At 29.1% G+C, this 27627-nt stretch overlaps 2 protein-coding genes across 4 annotated transcripts; one reads left to right on the plus strand and one right to left on the minus strand.

Moving 5' to 3' along the window:
• Positions 1–797: 797 nt before the first annotated feature.
• On the plus strand, positions 798–22105 carry LOC108558314 (G-protein coupled receptor Mth2-like). 3 transcript variants are annotated; one of them, XM_017915195.1, is made up of 7 exons: positions 798–1209; positions 20357–20536; positions 20590–20668; positions 21082–21260; positions 21315–21480; positions 21538–21738; positions 21919–22105. In XM_017915195.1, exons 1-7 carry the CDS (start codon positions 816–818, stop codon positions 22016–22018), a joined length of 1299 nt encoding a protein of 432 aa, XP_017770684.1. In that variant the 5' UTR covers positions 798–815; the 3' UTR covers positions 22019–22105. The 3 variants fall into 3 exon arrangements, with proteins under 3 accessions (XP_017770684.1, XP_017770683.1, XP_017770682.1); XM_017915194.1 differs by lacking the exon at positions 798–1209 and adding an exon at positions 6898–7523; XM_017915193.1 differs by lacking the exon at positions 798–1209 and adding an exon at positions 11796–12411.
• Positions 22106–22386: 281 nt separating this feature from the next.
• Positions 22387–27562, minus strand: LOC108558313 (dihydropyrimidine dehydrogenase [NADP(+)]). Its single transcript, XM_017915192.1, has 11 exons — positions 27378–27562; positions 25930–26040; positions 25700–25870; positions 24847–25650; positions 24577–24787; positions 24340–24524; positions 24079–24285; positions 23711–24028; positions 22865–23656; positions 22654–22811; positions 22387–22591 (listed from the first exon to the last, which is right to left on the minus strand). Exons 1-11 carry the CDS (start codon positions 27411–27413, stop codon positions 22492–22494), a joined length of 3093 nt encoding a protein of 1030 aa, XP_017770681.1. The 5' UTR covers positions 27414–27562; the 3' UTR covers positions 22387–22491.
• Between the last annotated feature and the right edge of the window lie 65 nt (positions 27563–27627).

Genomic DNA, 27627 nt, shown 5'->3' on the forward strand with positions numbered 1-27627 from the left:
ATTAAATTCTTAGGTACATGTCGTTTTATGAAATCGAATAAATAATCAATATTATATTTCATAATATACTTTACAAAATTTAAAAATATATATATTAACAATCATTGAACATTTCATAAATAAGTTTAAATAAATGATTTTATTAATACAAATTCGTAAATAAATATGAAGATGAATCAAGTTATAAATAAATAATTGTAGATAACAAATTATATTTTTTTTTACATTGATAAATGATTATTTAAACTTACATTAATAAATTTAATCATATCTATTGAAGATTTATTATATGTCTTTATTAGAATTTTTAGTTATGCCTTTTTTAATTTTCTACTTTTCTTTGTATTTATATAATTTTATGGTTCTACATTTCGTTATTTTTTGTCAAATAAACAATATTTACATGTTCACCATTATTTTTATCAATTATTTTTCTGCATAAGAATAAAGATTTCAGTTAATGTCTTTTGTTTATAGTAAGATAAAAATGAATAACAGGTATAAAAGATAAATATAATTAGATTACATTATCAGACATTAATATTGTATTATTGTATTTTCGCTATTGCCTTATCTATGAATATAGTCTCACTGTATTGGTTGGGGTTACCGCTTATTATTACATGTAGAAAATGTGTGTGACTTGTATCAATTTCTGTCCTGATGGAGCGAGCTAATGCAATTATTAGAAGTGAAAGCAGCAGCCGGAAAATAAGGAGAGGCTGAAAAAGCAAACGTTATGGATACATTTGTGGACTGTTAACAGACACTCAACATATTTGCCAATGTTCACACGCATTCCGCTCTCTGCCAAAATGAATGTGGTTCATCTTTTCTGCTTCGCGTACGTTACTTTGGCGGCCGGGAATACTTTGAGGAAGTGCTGTGATTTGGATAAAACCGTGATGGATTTCAATTGCACGAGGATCTCGCATTCCGGCGAATTCGGTGTTGCTTTGAGTAAATCGTTCGGTCTTAATCTGGGACAATTTCAGTTGGAATTCGGGTTGGATTGCAAGGATAAGAACAAATTTCATTTGAATCGGAGCATCGACGAGGAATACTTTGATCTGAGTTCGAACGGAGAACTTACTAAATATTACGAAGATAAAATTTTCAAAAAGTTCGACTTTTGTGTCGATCTGTTCGATGGTGGTTTCGGTGCGTTCGAATGTGAAGACACTATTAATTTAGAGACTTACACAATAGGTAAGAAATATATTATAGAAGATAACTTGCCATTGAAGATATTACTGTTGATGGATGAGAAAATTTCCCATTCATGTGTTTTTTTTTTATTTCGTACATTTTTCTCTGTAATTACAAATAAACAAAAAAGATATTGACCGAAGTATATCCACTCTGTTTATGTAATTTATAATTGTTGCTAGAAACAATAAAAAAAATCGACAAAAATTATAACATTCAATTATTACCGAATTTTCATACATTTTCTTTGTAAAAAAAACATAATATCTCATTAATCTGCATATATTTTTTGTATAAATAAAATCTTGTCTCCTTTGTTTAGTATTATATTGCAATTATGTAAGAAATTAATGTGTTTCCTTTTTCTATTTTATTTTTTATTACAATGTTTGTTTAGTTAATTGATTATCTCGATAAGTTGAAATTCCTTATTGAAGTGAATTTCGTACATATCAATATTTTATCTCAATTAAAACATTAACATATCTGCACTAAATACATAATTTATGATATGAAATGAACAATCTATTTAATTCGTATATAAATTACAAAATAATGATAATATAATAATAAATAACATATAAATATCGATAGAAAAAATCTTCTATTCGAAAATTTTAGTTTATATAATTTTTTTAATAAAATTTATAATTCAATGGCGGAATGTATATAGATCATTTCATTTAAGTTTAATGTGTACGTTTATGTTATTAGTTTAAATTAAAATTTGCATGGCGCTATTAAATGAGACAAATTAGCTGAAAATTCATGTTTTAAAATTTGCAAAATTGTAATAATATTTATTTACTAATTGCTTATATTTTAATCCCTTGATAATATTTGGTTGATTTTCGCGTGATTATCGTGAAATATATGATTTTTTAATCTTCATTTTATAATACGCAATCCACATTCAATAGAACTTTTAACTATAACACATATACACAAATTATGAATATGCTATATTAAGTTTGAAACGTTCTACTTAATAAACAAAAATAGATATTTAGATATCCCAAAACTATTTATGAGAAGTCTCGGGAATAAAACATCTGTTAAACTTAATATTAATATCTTCCATGACTGTAGTTTATAGTTTCTTAAACTTTTTGGTCCGCGACACCCTTTTCACTAAAAAAATCAAAATAAATGCAAAAAAATATATATATAAATTATTATTTTTTATAAATTATCGGTTTTCTCCCATTCTGTATAAAGTCTCTTTTTGTGCTGTTTATATTTATGCGGTTTTAGAGTGCTCGATTATGGTCTAAAATAGTATGATATTGGCGAAATATTTACCCGCACTATGCGAGGTATTGATATATAAAACTAATTATGATATAAAACGTTGTCTACTAAACTTGATAGGAAGTATTCTAGATATAGTCTATTATTTTAGGAAACAGTTTGATATTTCTTTGGTTGACTTCACATATACACATCATTTTCAAGAATGTTGCAATTGAAATTATATAATAATCATTATATATAAATTATATAATAATTCTCAAAAAAAATATATTTTAATTTTATTACTTAATACACAAAAAACAGACATTTAGATATCTTACAACTGTTTACGAACAGTTGCAGAAATATAACTGAATTGTGATGTTTGTTTAACTTAATATAATTTATTTTTTGTGTATCTAGTTTACATTTTTAAAGAATAAAACTGATCATTCCGTGATTGACATTACATATACAAATCATTTTTAACTCAGATTTTGTTTTAATACGTAATCCATATTTATTTAAACATTGAACTATATAAATTACGTAATAAATCTCAAATTATGAACATATTATAATTTTCTACTTGATTCATAAAAATAGACATTTAGATATACAAAGTTGTTTATGGGAAGTTACGAAAAAAAAAACTATGAAATATAACGTCTGTTAAACTTAAAATTAGGATGTAGTCCACATTTTCAGGAAAATAATAAATAAATATATTTTTTGATAAATTCATTTTTATTACTTTTATTATTATTTAACATTTTATTAGCTACAATTATTACTAACTTTAAAAATATTATAGTAATTTATCAATAACTTAACAACCTCACTGTTGCGGAGAAAATAACCCTTCGAGCTATTACGAAAATAAGGCTCCCAGAAAATCCACTGCATTATCTTCTTATGACTTTTTATATGATGCCACATTTATTACCCCAATTTTGGTTCATTTAACCATCTTCTGCACAACACTCTGTGTCAAAGACTCTTACCGCAAGTCATTACAATTTTACAAGTTTATAATTGAGAGTCGCAAAATGGTTAAGATTCCATCTTTAACAATTTTTGAATATCTTCAAAACCCCATAATGAATGGTCTGTTCTCTTTATTATTTATATTTTAAATTCTATATAAAAATTATTTTTGCTTCTTATAAAAATGTATTGTTCACTTATATATGTGCGGAAAGACTACGTTCATTAGGCCTTTGTATGTAAATATACAAAAGAAAAGTTTATTATTACTAATTTACTAAAATTTAGGTATGTAAATGTAATATCAAAAAAATAACACAAATATCAAATTTAACAATTTGTTTGTGAAGATTTAGAAGTAAAACATCTTTGTTATATAAAACTCAATTATAAATAATGTCCTCAACATTCAGGAATAAATGATATTTGCAAGTTGAGGAAAGTTAAAATTATATTCTTCAGATAAAAGAAAACAAGAAAACCTAATTAAATGATTATGAAATAATACATCTTACAAAAACGATTTTTTTTATTTCCAAATATATGTAAACGTGATATTTTCATTTGCCTTTCAGATTATTGTACAATATACTTTGTATATTATAACTAAAGTAAATGTGTTTATTATGATAACAAATTTAAACAAGCATTTCTTATATAATAAACGGGCGACTCATTATGACGATTAATATAATTATAAATATGTGAAACGTTAATTATATATGATTATAATGTAACAACATAAATGAATAATTGAAAATACATAAATAGTAATTATTTCTCATAAACATTAGTGTTTTTAATTCAATATATGAGCCATTATTTTTTAAACTTATACCACATTCATTTTTTCATACATCGAGATATTTAAGGGTTTGCGTTTGAATTAATTTAAAAATATATTGGAAAATGTTAAACAATTTATCAAGAAATCTTGCTCAACTGAATGTATGATTATAAATATAAAATATCTATTTCTTACTAAAATTACCATTCCAAAAGTGAACTTACATCACCCCTTAAAAGAAACCGCTCATATATTGAATTTACTAAAAATTCAATGTAAGTAAAAATTCTGCCATCAACTTGAAATATATAAAGTCCTCAAATATATTAATCAATCTTAATATTGCTTAATTTTAATTGTACGTTCTTATAAAAATCTTATAGTTATATATTAAAAATATTAACAAATAAAATATATATAATCATCAAGAACGTAGAAACCAAAATTTGCGAGATGTTAAGAAATGTAATATTTAAATGATTCTCAAAATTATTGCACAATTGTAAATGTTACCACATTTGGCAATCCGTCAGACAACCATGAACTTCGTTTTAATAAGAAAGAAATAAATGATTTCCAATATCTTCCATGGTCTTCTACAAAGTGATTAACATTACTCACTTATATAAACAAATATGAGTAAAAAAACATTATATTAATTTTTTTTCTCAGAACAAAGGAATTAATCTATAGGAAATAATGCTGTGAATTCTGTAACGTTTTAGTTTTTTTTTTTTACTTTCTAAATTGAATATAGTTGTTATTTAAGAATTTATTAAAATTAGCAATTTGTATTAAGTAAAAATGTATATGTATTATTTTAAACAGCATTAATACAATTTATAAAAAAATAATTCAACATTTCATACCTATTTAACTACTATTTATATACAATTATATATGTATGCAATTTAATAGGCGCATATTTATTATGATGAACGGATGTTTTGCAAATTGCTTAATATCCGTTAAATTAATTATCGTGCAGATGATGTCATTTCTCTGACGTTGTCATTATGTTAAAATGCAAAGAACAATATAAATATTTGCATGTAAAGTAATTGAATATAGATCGAAGCCTTATGAATATTGTATTTATATATTAGAAATATATATAGACGTTCATAAATAACAATATTATGTCGCAATTAAATCAATGCCAATGATGTGTTCATGATTTATATAACATTTAAATTAATATTATTTTAGTGACTTTCTACAAAAATGAACGTAGAAACTAAAATATGTATTATATAACGGTATTTCGAGATAATGAAATTAATAAAAGCAAGGATTATTTTGTGTTGATAAAAAACTAATAGAATTGGTAATAATAATCGTCTTATTACTATTTATTTAATATTAATATGTTACTGTTATTCATAAAATATTAATATTTACCGTTGCAGCAGTTTTTTAAATCTAGAAAATTTAATAAAATATCTATAATAAAAAAATATAAATTAAAAATAAATATTGACTTTCAATTTTATATATTATGTAGTATTACTAGTTACTAATAAAGTTTTATCTATTCTACTTTAGCCTTTCATTAATAAGAAGAAAATTCGCCCATTCATAACCAGACTTTGCTTAACTATAAAATGTCAATCCTTCTTTAAACCTAGATTAATATAAATTTAATACAAAGTTTTCTTTGAACATTTTAATTATTTTTATTTGTTCTACATACAAAAAATAATTTAATAATAATAATTTATTGGCCAGAGATATGGAAAAAGGAAAATGAGATAAAATTGTTGTACATAAATTATTAAGAACGTAAATGCATTATAAATTATAAACCTTAAAACAAATCTATATACAACAATACCTCATATAGTATGGGTAATTAACAGTTCCATCAATATTCCGCGCTGTTTGAAATCGGACAAAATGAAAATTTTATTGATGGAAAAAAAGTTTGTGTACCATTATTAAACATCTTTATTCGTCACAATAACCAAAAAGCTATCGACCAAAGTCTTTCTGCCCGTTTTGTTTACTATTTTTTAGAATGTATTTCTATTTTGATCAATTAAAATTTAGTTTGTTTTGAGAATCATTTTCAAACTAGATTTCTTAAGATCTCGCAGATTTTGGTTTCTGCGTCTAATAGAACTTGCATTATGCAAAGTATTACTGTTTATAAATAAATACAATTGGTCAAATTGTTATAGAACTTGGTCTTTTGCTCAAATACATTGATTTTTTCACTTTATAATTTCAATACTTTATACTTATATGTATACTTTATTACTCAAATATTGAAAATAAAGAATTGCTACATTTCTGCTCATAATTTGATATTTATTGATTTAAATATTTCATTTAATATTTTTATTTAATGAATATTCCAAGATGTTTGTTTGTTTGTTTGGAAATGTAATTAAAGCATTGGAAAGATATAATGCACAAGTATTTAGTTGAGTGGAACAATTCCATAATGTTTCCATTGAATGAACTTCTAAAGTATGCGCTTTGCCGAGAGGCGGTATGCGGCTAATACCTGCGGTATGTCTAGTTTCTTTCCTTTTTCCTTGTACATTTACTGCTATCTCCTCGTTTTTTAAATTTTATAAACGAATCGAAAATTCTGAGATAAGATAAGTTGCATATCTGTATCGTCACTAAGCCAAATGTATACTAGTGTAGTGTTTATATCAAAGTTTTCCCACGTAGAAAGGTGCATGCAAGAGTATCCTTGAAGTTTGACTATCAAACAAATAGTTCTTAAACAATTATCAGCAGTCTCGATGAGTCGCCAAACGAGAAACACATAAACGACGAAACGCCTGATCCCGTGTGGATAATCATCTCCATGCTGGACATGTAAATAGTACATCGCAAGTGTAGTTCGTGTATTAGATCACAATGCTCCGCGCGTGTTCAATACTAATAGCAGTGTTTGCATTATTTGCGGAATCGAAAGTGGTTTTGTCTAGCAAGGAGTATTTCATCCACAAATGCTGTGAATCGAATCAGCAGTTCAATGAAAGCGTTAGTTGCGTCGCCAAGTCTAAAGACTACTCAATTACCACCTACAACCGGTCAGTACCATCATTGAACAAAGTGCCATTGAAATACGCCGAGTTGGACTGTGATAAGTACATGCTCGAACCATCACAGTATGAAGGTGATGTGTATTTTCTGCAGGATAACGGCACACTGTGGATGCCGAACGCGGACGATCTGGTCAACTTCGAGGAATACTGCGTTGACCGTGATTCGAACGGAACAGACCATGTTTTGGTATGCTACAGGAACGAAACTGAATCGGATATATCTATAATTGCTTACAAAATAGGTAAATAATCGTTTTTTTTTCCAAAATACGATGTATTAACGTCAATTACATTATTAGTTTTCCACTTCAACAGTAATTCTTATCAATCATATATTATTATATCCATTATTATGCATTAAATCTGATTTGACTCATTAACGCCAATTGCAGTTGGCATATCAAAAAATACATGAAATTCGCCGTAATCCTGACAATTAACTAATTGGAAAATGATATGAAATATTGTTTGAAGATAGATAAACATACCGCGCAATACGTTTATTATGTTTACTTTGCAAACAATCGATCTATAATCATATTTACCGACAGGGTTAGGTCTTTGACAAATTCCCAGCAGTATTTAATTTAGCGAGGTGTTTTTTTGTAAAATAATTATCTCGGCTTTTAATTGCTATTATGCATCACTTTAAGAACTCCACATGATTCATATTATTTAACCATTTCTGAGAAACGCAAGTCGTATTGTATTTGAACAACCCGATAATATAGTATAAAGAGATAACGTTACGTATAGTTATTCTGGCTCATGTATCATCAATTAATCAATCAATAGATATTGAAGTGATAAAAAATACCAATCTATTATAAATAGAAGTTAAATGTTGTAACTTGTAAAATAAATATCTAAAATATTTGTACAAGTTTTTAAGAAATATTATTACGTTGATTTCTTACAGTTCTTTCGTCATTTATTTTATCTTTCATTAGTAAGTAACCGAAAAAATATCAAATACTATTTTCTTTGCTGAATATCTCTTTGTTTCTTTTGCTGTCATTCGGTACTTGTTTGTGTGCGCAGAGAGTATAATTACATTCTAATCTTCTCAAAACCAATGCTTTGACACTAGTAATTGCAATATATATTTTTATAATCATTGTAACTACAGTGGAACCTCGCTTAACGATCACATCGCATAACGAGCATTTTTCTTAACGATCAAAATGAGTTGTAAGAAAAATGATTCGCGACGTTTCGCATAACGAGTGACGATGAGTAGAGAAGTCCCGGTTCGCCTGCTATATAATTTTTAAAACTTATTACACATTTTATGTGCATTTTTAAATATATTTCACTATACGAGTAACGGATTAAACTCGTTAAGCGAGGTTAGATAAAGGTTTAACGAAAGTGTAGTAATACACTTTCGTTAAATAAAAAAGTTACGAGCACATCGTTAAAAAAATGTCTTTATGTATTAATTACGTAACTTTTAGGATAATATACTAAACGATTTAATTTTCTCTGTACAGAATATTAATTGATTCCTTATACGTAATTATGTTGAATCATTTCAATACATTGCTGTAGTTGAGATTAATAGATTATAGTCTTATGTAACATAAGAGGGCGACTAATGGTTAAGTTACCCTACCCACGATTTCATGGGCGCCGGTTCGAATCCTGGTTAAGCCAGGCCCTCTCGGTACTTGCAGGTATAGGGCCATCGTTCTTCACAGATGGACAGTCAAATGAATGAGGTTTAGCATATGGACCTTCATTCAAGTCGATGGACAATGACAGTGTTAGGGATAGCAGCAGATTCACAGTCAAAAGAAATAGTGGAATTGTAGAGCATCAATATACTACTGAAGTTAACCTACAAGACGACAGCCAACCAACAAATTTAAAAATCAAATCAATATTACATAAGTTCTGATTCATTTCATGTGTTTTTATTAAGAAACTTTTCAATAATTCAAATTTGTAGCTTAATTATTAGACTATTTAATACATATGAAATAAATATATACAGATAATCCTTTGCAATTTCAAACGTGGCTACCACACATACATAAAATTTAAGTATTTTTAAAATAATTACTTCAGTACTAAAAGTTGCATATATTCTACATTTACTTTGGCTGCTGCGACCATGTAATTTATATTTTCTCATTTTATTACATTTTCTTTTAAATCCATTATTTTTATTAATATGAATAAGTGAACATTTGGTGAAACTTTCCAAATTTCCAAATAAGATTTTTTTCTAATTCTAAGAAATATTATTACCATTATTATTTTAAAATTAAGAAGATATTGTTTAAATATCAATTTAATCTTCTTTCTTTTCTACCACATTTAACTAAAAGTTTTTCTATAAAATCGTATTAAATAACTGTAAACAAACAAAACTTTTAATACTTATTTTCACTTTGTATTCAGATAATGATTCGATTCTTATATAATATATAAGAATTTTGAAATTTCCTGCTATTTTATAAATATCTATTATTCAACAATTTTCATTAATAAAATCTTAGATAAATTAATGTAAATTGCTGTATATGTAAATTCCATTTGCTGTTCCACTTTCGATAAATTATAAATATTTTCAAACGGAAACTAATCGTAAACCCATGTTCATAGGCTTAAAATAAGTATGCGTTGATTTAGCTCGACGATTATTGGAAAGTTATTGAAAACAACTCGTGGAAAATCAAAGCATTGAACCCGTGTCCGTCCTATAACAATCGGTCACAATGGCACCAACGCAACATATTTTTAGAACTGCTCTGCTCACACAAAATTTCTTTGAAGGAAACTCATAAATTCTTGATTTTATGTAATATCTTTAAAAGGTTCAGGAGATAATTGAATAACTGCTGGTAGTAGCTTTTTTTCGAAGACGATAGGAAATTCCACACAACCTGTTCCACATTCAAGAATTCAAAGCATAATTTAATCATCTACCTCATTTATTTCAACTACATCCGTTCACATTTTAACGACATCTTGTGTATATTTTTATATAATGAACATTTTTGATAATTGTACATTTTGAAATAGAAAAATAATAATAAATAAAATTGATTGTATAATATCATACAAAGGGAAAAACATATATTTTTGTGAAACATTTAAATATATTCAATTTTTTATCGATATTTCTCATTCAATAAACACGTATATTGATGTAATTATGTAACTAGATTGTACGTACCTTGATCTATTCTGAATGTATACTAAATGATGATCTTATCTATAGAACCAGGTAAAGTTATGTTTCCCGCAAATCTAAATATTGTAATAGTGAAATTACAAAATTGTCATTAAATATATGAAGTAATTTTATTTTCATAAAATTACTTGGAATTTTTATTTTTTTATTAGAAGATCAATACTATTTAACCAAGTTGACAATAAAGATTTTTATAGATTGAAGCAGTAGTAAATTCTAAAAACTACAACTTATCCAGAAAAAAACTAAAACTTTTCAATTTTGTTGAATAGTTAGTTGATATTATAATATTTACAAAATTTGAACATCTGTACTATAATTATACTTCGGTTAACGTTGCTTCGATATAACAAAGTTCGTAATTTCAAGCCCCATTAAACAAAACAATATTCCAATTTAAGTACAATCATCCAACAAACTATGAAGTTGTACTAGAAGAAAAAAATAATATCAATATTAGCCAGATGACTCAATAAATAGTTTTCAAAAATGTTGATGAAGAGAATGTTAAAAAATGTTGAATGTAGAAGATGCTGTTTTTTCAGTGAAGGTAACCAAAAAGAAAATACCTCAACAGCCAAAAATTTCAAAAGGCGCTTAAATGACATAGAAAACTTTTTTTAATTTAAATGTTCCTGTTTGAGAAAGAAGAGATATTATTAAGCGATCAGAGTGAAATGCAATAATCAATATAGGAAATTGTTAAACGAAAGAGAAAAAAAGCACAAATATTATAAATGATTACTGTTTATTTAAGAAAACTTTTCGTTAACACAAAATAACTTTTAATTTTCTTTACAAAGAAACATATCACCATTTCGACTACAGTATTTTTACCTCTGGTAATGAAAATTTGCTTAACTTAATTTCGTAAAACGCATCCTATTTGTTAATTGAGGTATATCTGTATTTATTTTGTAAATTATTTAAAAAAAAACATCTATTTTATAACGTGGCTGAATAAATGCAAATAAATTAATATTTAAAGTTATCGCTTATTAATTTGTAATATCGTTAGAAATTATTCTAAACAATTATCAAATAAATAAAAGTTTCCATTATTTTATTTGTTTGAGATTGTATACAATACATACTAAATTAAAATATAGATACGAGATATCTGTGAGATTATAAATAAGATGGACAACCATATTTATATCATTTCATAAAAATGTGTGTCATATCAAAGTACATAACTGCGAATTACTCATTTAGAACATATTAATCTCAAAATGTATTTGCTTCGCATATTTTTTTTACCATTGGTTGAGTACTTCCCCTACTCAGTTACCATGAGCTTTTATCGTACTTTGCTTGTTGTGTGTATATAGCAAATGCAGTGCAGTGTATAAACAGTTCATCATTGAGATTTACAATGTTACAACTACTGTTAGTGCTACTATTACCAGTAGCTATATTATCGGAGTCTACACAATGTTTAAATAACGTTACAATTCCATTAACTACCAAGGACTTCAACTCAACAACGAAGGTGTTCAGAAAGAACAACTTGACCTTTCGGCAGACGGAAACCATAACACAGAATGGAAATATCCTCGGATGCGTTTGTGATGTGAAACAGTGCATAAAGAAGTGCTGTCCACTGGGACAATCGAAAATAAACGATACTTGTCAGGTGGATGGAAATTTTCATACGATCTCCGTGTATGACTATATGGAACACCTTCACAATACAACTGATTTTCACGTAGTCGTGAAAGACACAAATTGCGACGGTTACCATCTTGAAGAGGACGAAATTTTCTATATACAGAAGCATGGAGGTTTAGTCATTTCCAGCGATATAGAGTATAATCATTCGTTTCATGATTATTGCATCGACTATTTTTCTTCCGGAAAGATCAATGCGTACCTCTGTGTAAGAGATGATGAAGTACCAGAAAAAAGTCCACTTGTCAATACCATTGGTAAGAATGAACATACAACTTAAAATGGTTTCATCTTGTTACAAAACTTCGCCTTTAAATTGTTATGCATTTATCGATTTATTGATTAACTTTCAGAAAACCAAAATAAATACAGTGAATATTCTTATAATTTTAATATCATAATAAGAAAGTGATTTAAAATAATCATAAGAATCTATTCCATATAAATTTTGTAAATTATCCGAAATTGCATATTAAATTTATAAACTAAAAATGATAAAATATGAACTAATTCTTAAATGTTATTATTTTGGGGTAGATTTTTTACCGAAAAATGTCCATTATATTTCTTAAATTGTTATTAGAAAACATCAAATATTAATTTTTATAATTAAGACTTTACTAATTAGTTTCCACAATGTTGTGTAGTTATTATGATGTAAACATCTCAAGTTACAGTATAGTTTGCAATCCAGATGGTTACTTTCACTGCTGTTTATGTTTCATTTCGATCTCAAACTCATCACTTCATACTGAATATTTGAAATGTATTTATATTTCTAAACCTACTTCATGTAATTTAAACACCACTGCAAAGTTCGATTATTTAATTAAATTGAATTTTACGTAATCTATTATATATGGCATCAAAATGCATACATAATCATGAGATTTTTGACCGCAGTCTTCTCCCCGTTTTATTTATAATTATTACAATCTAATATATATAAGAACATTCAACATGAGGAGTCGAAATCCGACATCCTCCCATCATTCTTGTATCCATATTGTAAAGGAATATATTTTAAGATAATGGGTAAAAAAAGGTCCTTGATTTGTGTCAAGTAAATATGTTTTAAAATTTTCAAACCTGATTTTACTATTATTTACTTGGAAATGCTATTAACAAGAATTTAAAAAAAATATCAATATAATAATTATATAAATACCGAATTCCTAAAATCTTATACTTTTATACAAATCACACGTAGAAATTACAATTCCTATGTAGTGATATGTGACAAAAACTTCAGAAACCTAAATTTGATTATTAGTAAAAATAAAAATATTTTAAATTGACTCTAATCTTTGAAACATTTAATTAAGTAATACGTACATAGGTAAAAAAAATCGATAACCAAGAGTTTTCTTTCAAACTTTCTGGTTGTAATCATTGAGCCACTTGCCTGTTAAAAAAATACTCTGGAGCCTATTTTTACTAGTGAAACGAATTTTCCAAACATAGCTCCCACCAATGTGAAAGCTGGGGCCGTAATTTCTTATAAAAAGAGTTACATTTGACTACCCCTGGCATATGCAATGAAGATTGTATTTATTATTTCATGAAAAGGAATATTTATCAATTATATAAGAAATCTAGTATATTCAATAATCTAAATCTCTCTAAAATCAAATTGTATTTCTTTGTGATTCAAACTTACTGCAATACAAGTGAACCTTAGTTTATGAACATAATTCGTTCCGGAAACGTGCGTGTAATCCAAAGCACTCGTATATCAAAGCGAGAAAAATACTTGTGCCTTCCAAAATACGGGTAATCCAAGGTTGCACTATACTTAAATATGATACATTTCAAACATAAAATCAAACGGACGTGTGGCTTAGTACATGTGAAATATATATGAATATTGAATGAATAAACAATAATGTTTATAAAAATATAAAATATTTAACTTATTATATGGATATTATATTATTTTCACATACAATATTTATAAAATGAGTAAGAAAAAGGCAAGATAATGTTGATATGTTAAATTTTAGAATAAATTTCCTATCCGGTAAACATGACAAGTACAGGAAACGGATCTCTAATCATCATACATGAGTTTTAGGTCGATGCATATATTGGTGGAGCAAGTGTATAAGTTGTAGCCGCATGAATTTTGGCAAAGTAAATCAACCAAATCCATTCCACTAATCTATCTTTATATGCGTTTACACTAATTCAATTTAATAATTTAATAATCGAAAAATTAAACAAAATAATGACAATTAATTACTTATATGCAGTCTGGTCCATTAAACTCAATAGTCCATTAGTCTCAAATTAGACTCAATGAGACATTTTGTGAGACACATAAAAAAAATACAAACTACATATTTTTAATGAAATTTTGTAGAAAATTAAATTGATAATGTACTTATTTCAAAACGTTTTTGGATAATTATAAAGTAATAATGAAAATCATTACATTACCATCATTAGGAATCAATCACAAAATTGCACTTAACATAAACGAATGACTATTTCGTAATAAATAGTATTCAAAATATTATGTGTTATGTTAAATGTGTATGTTCGACGTAACAATTTTCCATGAACATATCGTAAATACATTTGGGAATAAACCAATTACCGAGGCAAAACTTTCGCACCGCGGCTTATCATTGGTAGAACGGTTTCCCCACTAAATACATATTCCGGATTTTTTTTATACATTTTTGTTTGTATAACACAACCATCCCAGTTTCTAAATAAATTTCAAATGATAAAGACGTAAAATGTTTAAATTACTGTTCCTGGTATTATTGCCAGTAGCTTCGTTCTCAGAATGCCTGAACAATATTACCATTACCTTAAGCAACGGCGATTACAACCTGACAACAAACGAATACAACAAAAACAATTTAACATTTCGTCAGAATGAAACTGTCGAGGTAAATGGTAAAATTATAGGATGCGTTTGTGATGTGAAACAGTGTATACATAAGTGTTGTCCACTAGGACAATCTAAGATTAATAATACTTGTCGTGCGGATTCAAATTTTCAATCGATCTCGGTGTATGATGAGAATAAGCATTTATTCAATACAAGTGAATTTCATGTGGTTGCGATGGATGCAAATTGCGACGGATACAAACTTGAAGATGATGAAGAATTCTATTTACAAAAGAATGGTGGATTAGCAGTTTTGAGTGATACACTCTACAAGCATTCGTTTTATGAATATTGCATCGACTATTATTCTGATGAAGGGCGGGTCAATGCTTATCTTTGCTTTAATGAAGAAGATGAAGAGATAAGTAGTCCACTTGTCAATGCCGTTGGTAAGAATCGAACTATATGATGCATTTTTCAATAAAAAAAAATCACAGCTCTATTCTATTACCTAAGTAAAAAGACACTAAACGTACCGACTTTATAAGTATACTTAATCCTATCGTGATAAAGGTCAAAATCTTGAAAACAAGTTATATTTTTTATTTTCATTCATTTTCATAATATGTCTGATATTTCGGATCTGATATTTCCCAAAAATATTGCGAACCGGTTTTTTCCTTCTTTAATTTCATCCGAAACTGACCGATAAGTTGCGTAGACCTTCTACATCAGCGTTTCTCAAATTTTTTGGTACGCACTTAAAACAAAATCTCCTGAAGAATGGGTATATGTAGAAAAACATCCAGGATTGATCTGTCATCAATTTTCTTTCGCAATTTTCTTTCGCAACCACCACTTTCACATTACTCGATCTCTACAATTACTGATTCTCTTTATGATTCTCTGTGATCAATCAATAAGAAATTAACATGCAGTTATAATGTGTATCGAATTTACATCATATTTTCCATTTTTGCAAAATTATAATGAATTGTCATAATAATTATTATGAAAGCAGAAAGACCTATGGTCAATAGCCCATTGCAGCAGTTAAATTTTATTTTATTTTTATTATTGTATTCAGTTTTTTTATTTTGTAATTTTACTTTTTCAATGAATATTATTATTAAGATTTATTGTCTAGAATTACACACAAAAAAACATAAATTCATAAAAACAAATCAAAATATAAATAAAAATACAATATAGAAAATAGAACCTTAAATTAATAGATATTTGTTTCAAAGTAAATTAAAAGTTTTGGAAGTAATATTTTTAATTATACTTAGTGTTTGAACTTTTATTAATTATAAAAATTATGTATATTTTATAATAATTGATACTAATATTTTCTTTGCTTTTGTTTATTAAATTCATAAAATTGAAACTTAAATTCCTCTTAACGCCGAAATTAATTAAATTAAATTTTAAAATATTTTCTTTTATTGAAACATATAAAAAGATATTCAACATTTTATTGTATTGCTCACAGTTGGGGTGCGAATTTAACAGTTTATATCAAATTTATTTCCCTTTACAGTCTGGTTTTTTAACAACGTTATCGAATTTCTTGGGTAATTGACCAACTATGCATTCCATCTAATCTTGAAATTTTTGAAGAAAGGGTAGTTGTTGGACCCTTTTTCTTATTTTTCACATATACCCCTGAAAGAGATGACGAAGCTCATCCTCTTTTCTTAATATTAGTTCCTTTTCCTTTTTTACATAAGGATTCTGTTATCTGGGTCCTAAATGCCAAAAGATCCATTTGGCGCTTCTTTTGTATTCCCAAAAGTTCTATGTCTTTGCGATATAGCGACATAGCAAATAATCTCTAAAATCCCTGTAATACTCATAATCTACTAACCAAAAGAATACTAACTAAGAATACACATGTGTATAGTCATTTTGTAATTATTTACTTACCTTTGAGTTTACAGCAAAACAATACTGAAAATATCACTACGTCAAAACATACAAAACTTGGATATTAACTGTAAACTATTGCTAAATTTTATTGTTAGACTAACAAATGCCAGCACGTGTTAATATTTTAAGTTAGGAATGTACTAAACATATTACACCCTACCATCCCTCGATTTTTTTTCTGTCTAGCATATGTCGCGAATTTGATACATTCGGCGTTAATAAGATATAATGCAGATTTTTTTATATAACATCTACTTTTTTTTACAATCTTTCTATATAAGAACAATAGGTAAATTGTTAGCGGTATAAATGTAATGAAGATGGTGAACTCAATAAATAATGCACATAAGATCATAAAAAAAAACACTAAAAATCATAACTACTCGTGCTGAAAATACAACACCGGTGTGTCGAGACTGGAAGATCTGGAGCAAATCTTCGTAAATAATGTGTTAATGCATTTACTTAAAATATTAACTATTATTTATTATACCAAATATATTTCAAATAATTATTTACAAAATATCAGATTTACATTTATAATTCAAAATTATAATACTAATATATCGGAATATTTTCAGAATTACCGTTAAACTATAAAATTTATTGTATCAAGTAGACTTATCACATTCATAATAAAATATAAAATTATTAGAATTTATTTAAAGAGAAAATGTCCAATGTTAATTTAAATTAAATTGAATACATTCATTATATTTATGTAAACGAAGGATTTTCTCAGTTTGTTTATAAAGTTTTATTTTATTTATTTATTTATTGAAAGCGTTAATCACATATTTTATGATTCAACTGCCAATAATGACTATTGTCTACACGCGAAAGCATAAAAATAGCTACATAATTACGTAAAATTTCGAGTACGCAACGCTAGTTTTATGGCATTCAGAAGTATCCAAAGCTCAAGCGAGGATGTGAACAGCTCCTTGGTCCGCCCGCACCTAACGACTATGGCCTCAATCCTTTGTCAAATTCTAGTGTTAACATTGATCAAAGTTGCTTTAAGTTCACATTGCAGAAACAATATAACGTTGAGCAATAATGTTGTAAAAGATAAGAATATTTCCGAGTGCATCTGCGATGAACAACAATGCGTTCCGTTGTGCTGTCCTCCGGGACAATCGTGGATCATTGATAAATGCACCGAAGACAGTAGTAGAGTGTTGGAATCGATATCGGTATACGGTGGAGACAAATTCATAAAGACGACCAAATTTTATCCGATGGTGAAACATCATTGCAAGGGCTACATAGTACATCCATCAGAAATACAATTTTACTTGCAATCAGATGGAACTCTTTACATCGAAGATGAATACGAGGACTTCGATAGTTACTGCTTAGGTTACTTTAACGATGATCAGGAATTACAAGTCCATTTCTGTGAAAAACCATCAGAAGTGAGCAAATCCATTGCTGATAATGTGTCGCGTATTGGTAAGAATGCAGTATACAAATCTGTAAGATATTTAATTTCACATAATAGTAGAAACAACATTTATTGCACAAAAAAAAGTTAATTCACTTAAATATTTATCATTATAATTATAAACATTTCAAAATATTATTTAGATTTAAAAGTGATAATATGCATAGTATAGTTGATAGTTTTATAAAACTTTTTTTTGTAAAATGCATAGTTTTAAGTTACGAAAACAAAACCTACAAATAACAACAGAAATATAACATTCATAACCATAAATAATACGAATTTACTACAACGTAAAAATAAGAAAAAATTATCATATTTGGTCTTGCTGCGAAAGAAGTTAATCATTTCCTATGCTATTTAAATAGATTAAACCGCACCTCGGTCACATGCAAACGCGTTCTTTTTCTTTTTTACCTAATTAATGGTTATATACAAAACTACAGGAATATCTGTATTTGGTACACACGTTGAACCTTTTTCGTGAATGTAAATAATGTAATTAAAACACGCAATCCATCAGCGGAAAGCTTTAGTGTAAGCTTTGATGATTATACATACTTGTACATTGTAGTTTATTCTTCGTGTATTTAAAACAAACAAGTTCGATCCGCAAATATGCAGCAAAGTATAAACATATCTTAAATTGTTTCGACTCCGTCAGATCATAGTAAAGGAAAATAGAAATAGAACTGTTACAAATAAAATACACATAAAAACTATTCTCTGTAAAGACTTGCACAAGAAATTATTGAGAAAAACGTTAAGAAAAAATAATGAAATATTTATAAGTAAGGAAAAATCTAAAATTTCTTACTAGTTTATTCTTACACTTAAGTTGAAATTCAGCAATTCTTCAATTAATCAAATAAAGAGAATTTTAAAATAAAATAAAACAATAAAAGTATAAGTTCCATTATAATGTATATTTTATTTAACAGCAATATTTCAACAACCATAAAATTAAATAATTAATTACAAAAATTGATATAATATCATGAATCATATCAAACGGATACGTTTCGCCCACATTCATAGATATTTATTTAAATCTTATCATTGTTGCAAAATATGCCCGCGTTGTAATAGTAAACAATCAATGAAAATATATAAATTATAAAAAACACAAGAAGAAATAATTCAAGTGTGATTATTTCAAGTATACAAATAAAATGTACACAGTAATTTACCCTTAAATATTTCTGTTTTTTTTTAAGTTGACCTTGGTTGGTAAACAAACAATCTTTATTTATATCAGTTAATCTGTTTGCAATATATACTCGGATAATTACTTTACTGAAAGGTGGATCGAATAAACAAACAAAATCTATGAAAGAGAAGACAGATCCTAGCATGAACACGTGTATAATTTTTGGTAAAGAAAATAAACACCTTGAACAACAGTTTTTTTGAGAAATTATTAATACTCTCACTGCTTTAAATAATGATAAATATATGCCAATAACAAAATATTTAAATAATAGTTAGTAAATTTAAAAAAAATGAGTTTATTAAAACTTTATTTTACTAACTAGTAATTTGGTTTAATAACAAATAATAACTAAACCTACATAAATATTTTAGTTTTATTAATTGAGTCAACACAACACTGGAGATATTAACAAATAATTTAAATATTGTGAGATTAAGAGTTAATTTCTGTGATATAAGTATTTCAATTATGTAAAAACTTATTTAAACTTTGGACGTAAGGACTGCAGTATTTGTATGTATACAATAAATTATGTTTATTTATATATATATATCTCACAGTAGGACTTCAATCAGTTCGAAATGTCAAAACAAACTAAAATTTAAACAAAAAACAGATAATTTTTTCGTTTTGTTTCTGTTTTACTTATTTCCTCGAATAATCCGATTTAAAACAATAATAAAATGACTTGCTTATAAATTTATATAATTATATAAAAATAATAAAGAAAATCTGTCTGTATATTATTATTATTGTTTTTTGTTACAGGAATGATAATTTCGATGCCATTTCTAATATTAACATTCATAGTCTACTTGTTACTACCTGAAAGGAATCTGCATGCGAAATGTCTGATGTGTTACGTCCTGTCGTTGGCCCTGGCGTATTTCTTCCTCGTCTTCATACAATTTAACAATAGTTTGTCGCCGGCCACTTGCGCCGCCTTTGGTAATTACATAAATAAATCCAATTTACATTATGTTAAATCAATCAATTTTCAGCCGCATTTTGCCACTACTTTTTCATGTCCTCGTTCTGTTGGATGAACATATCATGCGTGGATATCTTCTGGACATTCAGGTAATTATCCAACGGACATTTATACACTTTATAAGCGAAATTAAGTGCAAAACGCATTAAAAATAATATAGCGGAAGTTGCCTATGTATAATCTACAAGGTCTCTGTGTGCACACTTTTTCCTTCATATCATTAATATTAATATTTACGATTAGATTAACACTTAACGAATGAACTGAAATTTTAGTTGGCAACAATCCAAAAACGCAAACGCCAAAGTGTGTGTGTACATATTTTCAAATTTTGTTTGAAACTCTGTCTCCGTTTTTTTTATTGTTTTCATTGAAAACAAAATTCCGTTTTCCGAAACGCATTTTACTATTATAAGTAACTATTGAACTCTATAATATTAAAAAAGTATTATTACATAAATAAATATAAAATGTTATTAAATATTGTATCGATGTGTTTCAGTGGGAAGCGTGGTTTTGGACTGAGTAACAAATCGGCGGAAAGGAAGCGGTTTCTGATATACTGCCTTTACACATACTTGTTTCCTCTATGCCTCATCGGAATAATTTTCATTTTAAACCAAGGAGAAAAGAAAACTTGGTTTCATCCGCAATTTGGACATGGACAATGTTTCCTAGGAAGTAAATTTTCTTTCAATATTTAGATAACGATGGAAATTAACCGAAATATTTCAGAGGGTTATCCGCATCTGCTATATTTCTACGGACCAATGGGAATTATGCTCATCTTCAATGTCATCTTGTTTACCTTAACAGCTTTGAAGATCCGCCAAATTAACAGAGATACAGCTATGCTCAAGAGGCCAGAAAATAAAATGCATTACGACAGAGACCGACAAACGTAAGCTGTGAACTAAAGTATTCAATATGCGATGTGCAATGATTTCTTTATTTACAGATTCCAGTTGTATATGAAACTATTATTAGCGTTGGGTATAAATTGGACGATGGAATTTATATCGTGGTTGGTGAATTGGACACTGAACGATACCTACAAAGAGATTTGGTACGTCACGGATTTCTGTAACGCCATATACGGGGTTATTATATTCATCATCTTCGTCTGCAAGAAGAGCATCTGGATAATGCTGAAAAAGAGGTAAAATTTCTTACTAACCAACCTTTCTACCTTTTGTATTTCTTGTCTTTTTTTTTGGTTTTTTAGTTGGAATAATTTCGTTCAATTTTGTATATTAATCCGTAACTTTTTCATTCGTAATGTAATATTCTTAAGCCTCGGAGGAATTGAGCCTGTTTTAACTGTGGACATATTTTCTAGATACTATATATTCAAGGGACAACCGCAGAAGGCCAGGAGTTTATCGATGAGAACGTCCGCGTTCGAAATGAGTCAAACGGAAAAAACTGTAGTGTACTAACCAAGAGTACCAAAGATTCATAATGTGCCATAAAATACGATCAAATCTATTTTCTTCATCTACGTACAAATCTATTAGGTCTCTCTCTAATATTTAATTACTTTATATTTGTATATATTCTATTGTAAGTTCATTTTATATAATATAAGTAACCACGCGCATTTCTTTATTTACAATTGTATTCCACAAATAATGAATACTAGTCATTGCAATAAACATTTAATGAAAGATACAATTTCTAAAGTTAAAAAAAAATCAACACGAATTCTGTAGTATAATATTTATGCACCCTCATTGACCAGGTTCTGTTGCTAACATTTAATTAAAATATGATTATATTAGGATACCTTTTATTTTGAATGTGACTACTGTTTATTACCAAATAAAAGCCCTTCTTTCCACGTGTTAAGTTTATTATCATTTTTATATTTATACTAAGTATACAAAATTGATATTTCATCCGAGATAAAGAGTTAATTAACTGGGGAATAATTATCTAAAGCATGGACAAGCTTGACCTTCTCTCCAGGGACTCCTCTCTTGATGACATGCGGAATTGCCTTTGGCACCATGCTGCGAAGAAAATTGTAATTGAATTATTTTCCTAATTAACATCGCGATGCTAGGATAATTACTTGATACAATCGATGATTGGACAGACGGACAAACACATCGTGCAACCAGTACAATCGTCTGTCACTTTAGGAATGTGCGTTTTCGCATCGAACTTAATTGCTTGATAACCAGAATCGTTACAAGCCATGTAGCATTTACCGCAATTGATGCACATGTCCTAAAAAAAATGATTAATAAATATCATAATAAAAATTAATGTATTTTTCTTACATCGTCTATCAAAGCAACAACTTGTTTCTTGTTGTCTAACGCCTTGTAAGGTCCTACATGTTTCAACGCCCTTCCAATAACGTCTCGCAATTTCGGGACTTGAACGTTTCCATCAATCTTCTGGTCTGCAATGCCGCTTTCGTTTACGGACACAATCTCTCCATTCGCATTCACGTGCAATTTAGTCATTTGCTTTTCCCTTTCTTCTTTGTAATGCCCGAAATGCGGTAATTTGTTACCATTAGAATCGCACAGACTTCTTATTGGTATTCCCAATTGGTGTTTAAATACTGGTGGACTTTGTCCATCCCAACCATGAAGGCGGTTCTCCAAATACAATAAAGCTTTCAATCCTGTGCAATAGTCCTCTACAAGTGTGAAGTCCTGGTTCTGAATAGCGCTGCAAACTTGAAGAACGGACGATCCGGCTTGCAAGAATTGCAGAGCAACATCGGCGGAATCCACACCACCAATTCCCAAAATAGGGAATCCTGGTAGAGCTTTTCCGATAGCTGTAATAGCCCTTAAAGCCATAGGTCTTGTTGCATTTCCACTGACGCCTCCGTACGTTGTCCTCTTATCTAATCCTACGGCCGGCCATGGACTGGCATCTGCTTTTAAATTCATTAGACCGGAAACAGTGTTGATAGCTGAAACTCCATCAGCACCACCTTCGTAAGCTGCTGTGGCAATGGTTACTATATCAGTTATATTTGGCGTTAATTTAATGAAGACCGGAATCTTGACAGCCTGTTTAACCCATTGTGAAATACCTTTCACCAATTCCGGTTTCTAAAATATCCAAATTATCAACACGTATAAAATTATTCAAGTTGCTGCACATACTTGACCACAGGCCAACCCCATTCCAGACTCGCCCATACCGTGAGGGCACGACAAATTTAATTCCAAAGCATCAGCTCCGGAATTTTCAGCCATTTTTGCCAATTCCTTCCAGTCGGCTTCATTGTACGAACACATTATACTCGCAATGATCACTTTCGATGGGAAATCCTCCTTAAGCTCTTTCACGCTCTGGCACCAATAAGCGGCGCACTTTTCAGAAATCAATTCAATGTTCAAGAAGCATCCCTGCTGCGGTCCAAAATTGTGACCAGAAGTTACTCCTCTTATAATCCTCGGAGACACATTTGTAACAGTATCCTAAAATAGTTTTAGTTAAATTTAATGTATTATCACTTTTTAATAAGTACTTTATCCAAAGCAAATGTTTTGGTAACTGCAAAACCCCAGCCCTGCTCAAAGGACCTTCGAATCATAGCTGTGCTTGTAGCTGGAGGAGCGGACGCCAAACCGAAAGGATTTTCGAACTTAATACCACACATTTCCACTGATAAATCTACCTCGTCTATATCAGTGTGGAAAAGTGGAAGTTTAGGATCACTATTCAACGGCATTCCCTATGATAACACAATTGATTTAGTTTTATAGACAATCAATACTGACATAATTACTTGTAAATAACAATGCATGCGCCAAGCTGCGTTCTTTCCATCGTTCACAGCTTCAACGGTGGTTTCTGCAACTCCAGCTAAATCGCCTCCACAGAAAATGCCCTGAATGGACGTTTCCATGGTTAATGCATCCACAATTGGTAAATTAGAGTCGTTCAGTTTGATAGGGCTCAATGCCTCAATCACTGAAAACATACAGTTAACAATATTACTCAATTACTTCCGTGAAAATCTTACTCTCAGAATCTGTAAGTCCTGAACCGAAAGCAGAGATCAAGAAATTTGCTTTCAACGTCGTAAGTTGTTCCTCATCGGCTTCCCATTTTCCATTATCATTTTCAAACATTCTCTTAAAAGTAACCGATGTAATTTTTCCATCCTTAGTTTGAACATTGTGGGGTGATAGGAATCCCATAAGTTCGCATTTTTCCTCAACGGCAGCCGATACCTGTATTCAGTATATTATTATTATAATATGCATTAAGATTTTTTAATATTGTTAATTACTTCTTCTGGTACAGCTCTGATGTTACTGAAGCCCCTTCTGAATACTACGAAGACTTTTCGAGCCCCACAGCGCAATGCAGATGTAGCACAATCGAAAGCAGTGTCTCCAGCTCCGAGAACAATCACAGTTCCATGTAACTTTGGTAAAGATGAAGCCAATGCTTTGCAAGCGCACATTCCCGGTTTGCTGGCCTTAGCAACTAATGGAAGAAAATCCTTGGAAGTGTAGAATCCCATTTCAGAAGTTAAATGAGCAAACAACGGATTGGGTTTAGGTTGCGGTAATCCAATTCCTAAGAAGACTGCCTCAGCTCCCGAACTCAGTATGCTCTTGATGGTCAAGTCTTTAGTTGAAAGACTCCTCTTCGTTTCAATTTTCACACCTAAGTCGGTTACGAGGCTGATCTCGAAATTAACCACGGACATTGGTAAACGGTACTGCGGGATTTCAGCGGAACTGAGACCGCCCAAATATTCTTGCTTTTCGTAGATCGTAATGTCCGTGTATCCTAATCTTCCCAAGAAGGTTGCGCAAGACAACGATGAAGGACCGGCACCCAACAAAACGATTTTCCTATCGGCGCCTTTCGGTGTTGGCGTTTTGGGATCTCTGGTTTGCTTTACTCCCATTTTACTAAATATCTCGGTAGCAAATTGCTGAAGACCTCCAATGTTAATTGGACCCTCCTCTGAAGCTTGCAAATTGCATCCGCCAACGCAAAGATCGCTGGTCGGACAAACCATGCCACATGTTATACCCAAAGGATTGTCCGAGAAGATGGATTTAGCTGCACCATAGTAATTCTATAACATTACCACTTAAGATCTCTATTGATAAACTTCAATCAATTACCTTATTAGCGATGCTCGTAATAAATGATTTGACATCCAATTGCGTTGGACAAGACTTTTGGCACGGAGCATCCGCGCATTTCAAACACCTGGCTGCTTCTCTCAAAGCACCTCTTTCGCTCAACGTCGATGGTTTAATATCAGAAAAATCATTTTGCAGACTTGGACAACTCTGAGACAACAATTGTATAATTTAATAATAAACCCTATAATGAACTGTTTATTACTCACTCCGCATTTCGTGTCGGCATTTCTTTTCCAGTGTTGCTTATTCTTTTTCGTAACACTCGATGGCACTAAAGATGAGTAATTATGAACTCGAGGATTAAGCAAGAGGAGATTCTATAACAAAAAATATTGGAAAACTTATTTCTACAACATTTTTCAAAAAAATAGCATAATAGAAATATATAAGAATGTGCATAATTTTGTGTAAAAAATGCGTCAAAGATAACCAAAATCCATTGTAATCAATATTTTTTTAAGAGACAAAATTTAAGATTTTAACAAAAAAAGTTCATTTAATCAAAATAAAGTATATACATATTTTCTCACGTCTGTGTTAATTTTTGTTATTTATTTTAACATTACAAACCGCAAATTCTTCTATCTTGTGTGACGTTGTAGTCACTTACAATATGTGCAAAGTGCAATAGCTTCAAGTTGATAATCAATAAAAGAGTGTGACTACTTTATTGATGAAGTTGCATTTAGCAGAAACGAGACAAGAATTGTAATTACATAAAACAAATATCAAATAATAAATAACAACACATCAATAGAAGCGAATGAGCAGTTTCAAAAATCGTTACAGCAAATTCGAATGTTAATTATTGCATTGTCTGTAAAGAATACTAAGTGTTTTCTATGCTCGAACATAAAGCAAAATATTTATTGCATTTGTTTGTTTTCAATTATTTGATCAAATCGAATACTGCACAAATACAACGATGACCTTTTGACCTCCTCAACCAAAATTAATCAAATAAGGTGTAGCATAATCTGATCCAATTGCTTATCTTTAATCTCGAGTACTCGATATATTACATATTTTATATTTATTTACAAGGTTCTTAAACAATCAACAGCAACATAAATATAAACCTTTTTTTCATTTAGCGGTACGCTAAACTTGTTACGTTAGAAACTAGTTTTTTTTGTTTAATATCAAAGGTCACCATGCAAATTATATTATGTGTTCTAATAAGCACGCACTGCGAATGGATTAAAAATGTCTGTTTTGATCGACGCAAAACTGAAGTTAATCAATGCGTCAATAGATAATTTTAACGATAATTACGTTTAATTAGTTTAAATATTATTTAATAACATTGTTAGACATGTAATTTCCGTATCAATTATTGAACACTTAAAGTAAATCATATAAAAGTGTTTTGCCCTATATATTAACCATGTTTTGATAAGATTATAAATTTCTTTTACACCCTGATAATTATGATATTATGAAATTGCGCAATTGAGCAGAACTTATCCTATTTGCGTATGTAAGTAATTTATCTTATTTGAAGTTGACTCTACTAGTGTTATAGGCTTAAATGTATAATTAGATTTTTATTTTGGTATAGAAGGACTATTAGAATTTAAATTTAAGATATACTTGTGATTATGAATGAATAATTGTAAGAAGAAGTTCATTCAAAAATTGGTAAATACGTTACCTCGATGTCGGGAAGATCAACGCTGATTTTAGCCATGGTAAAACACACTGGTTTTCGACCAAAGCAATAAAATCGAGAAAAGTTAAAAGTAAATTGATTTACGTTGTAGTTATCGCTCGCACTGTCTGCTCGATACTACGTGTCGGAGCGAGCATTATTTTGATTTTGTGCGCTCTGCTACATTGAAGGTCAACAACGAAATATCTAATCAAGCTACATAATGTTTCCAAGCCAAGATAAATTCCTTGTT

This window comes from Nicrophorus vespilloides, unplaced genomic scaffold (assembly GCF_001412225.1).
Source record: "Nicrophorus vespilloides isolate i.1.1-1 unplaced genomic scaffold, Nicve_v1.0, whole genome shotgun sequence".
NCBI classification, from domain to species: domain Eukaryota; kingdom Metazoa; phylum Arthropoda; class Insecta; order Coleoptera; family Silphidae; genus Nicrophorus; species Nicrophorus vespilloides.

Coding starts and splice junctions, on each gene's coding strand:
- LOC108558314 (XM_017915193.1), top strand. CDS start 11,859: ATGTTACAACTACTGTTAGTGCTACTATTACCAGTAGCTATATTATCG. Junction 12,412..20,356: donor TCCACTTGTCAATACCATTG/GTAAGAATGAAC, acceptor TTTTTGTTACAG/GAATGATAATTTCGATGCCA. Junction 20,537..20,589: donor GGCCACTTGCGCCGCCTTTG/GTAATTACATAA, acceptor ATCAATTTTCAG/CCGCATTTTGCCACTACTTT.
- LOC108558313 (XM_017915192.1), bottom strand. CDS start 27,413: ATGGCTAAAATCAGCGTTGATCTTCCCGACATCGAG. Junction 24,788..24,846: donor TCAGAGCTGTACCAGAAGAA/GTAATTAACAAT, acceptor TACTGAATACAG/GTATCGGCTGCCGTTGAGGA. Junction 24,029..24,078: donor AAACATTTGCTTTGGATAAA/GTACTTATTAAA, acceptor AAACTATTTTAG/GATACTGTTACAAATGTGTC.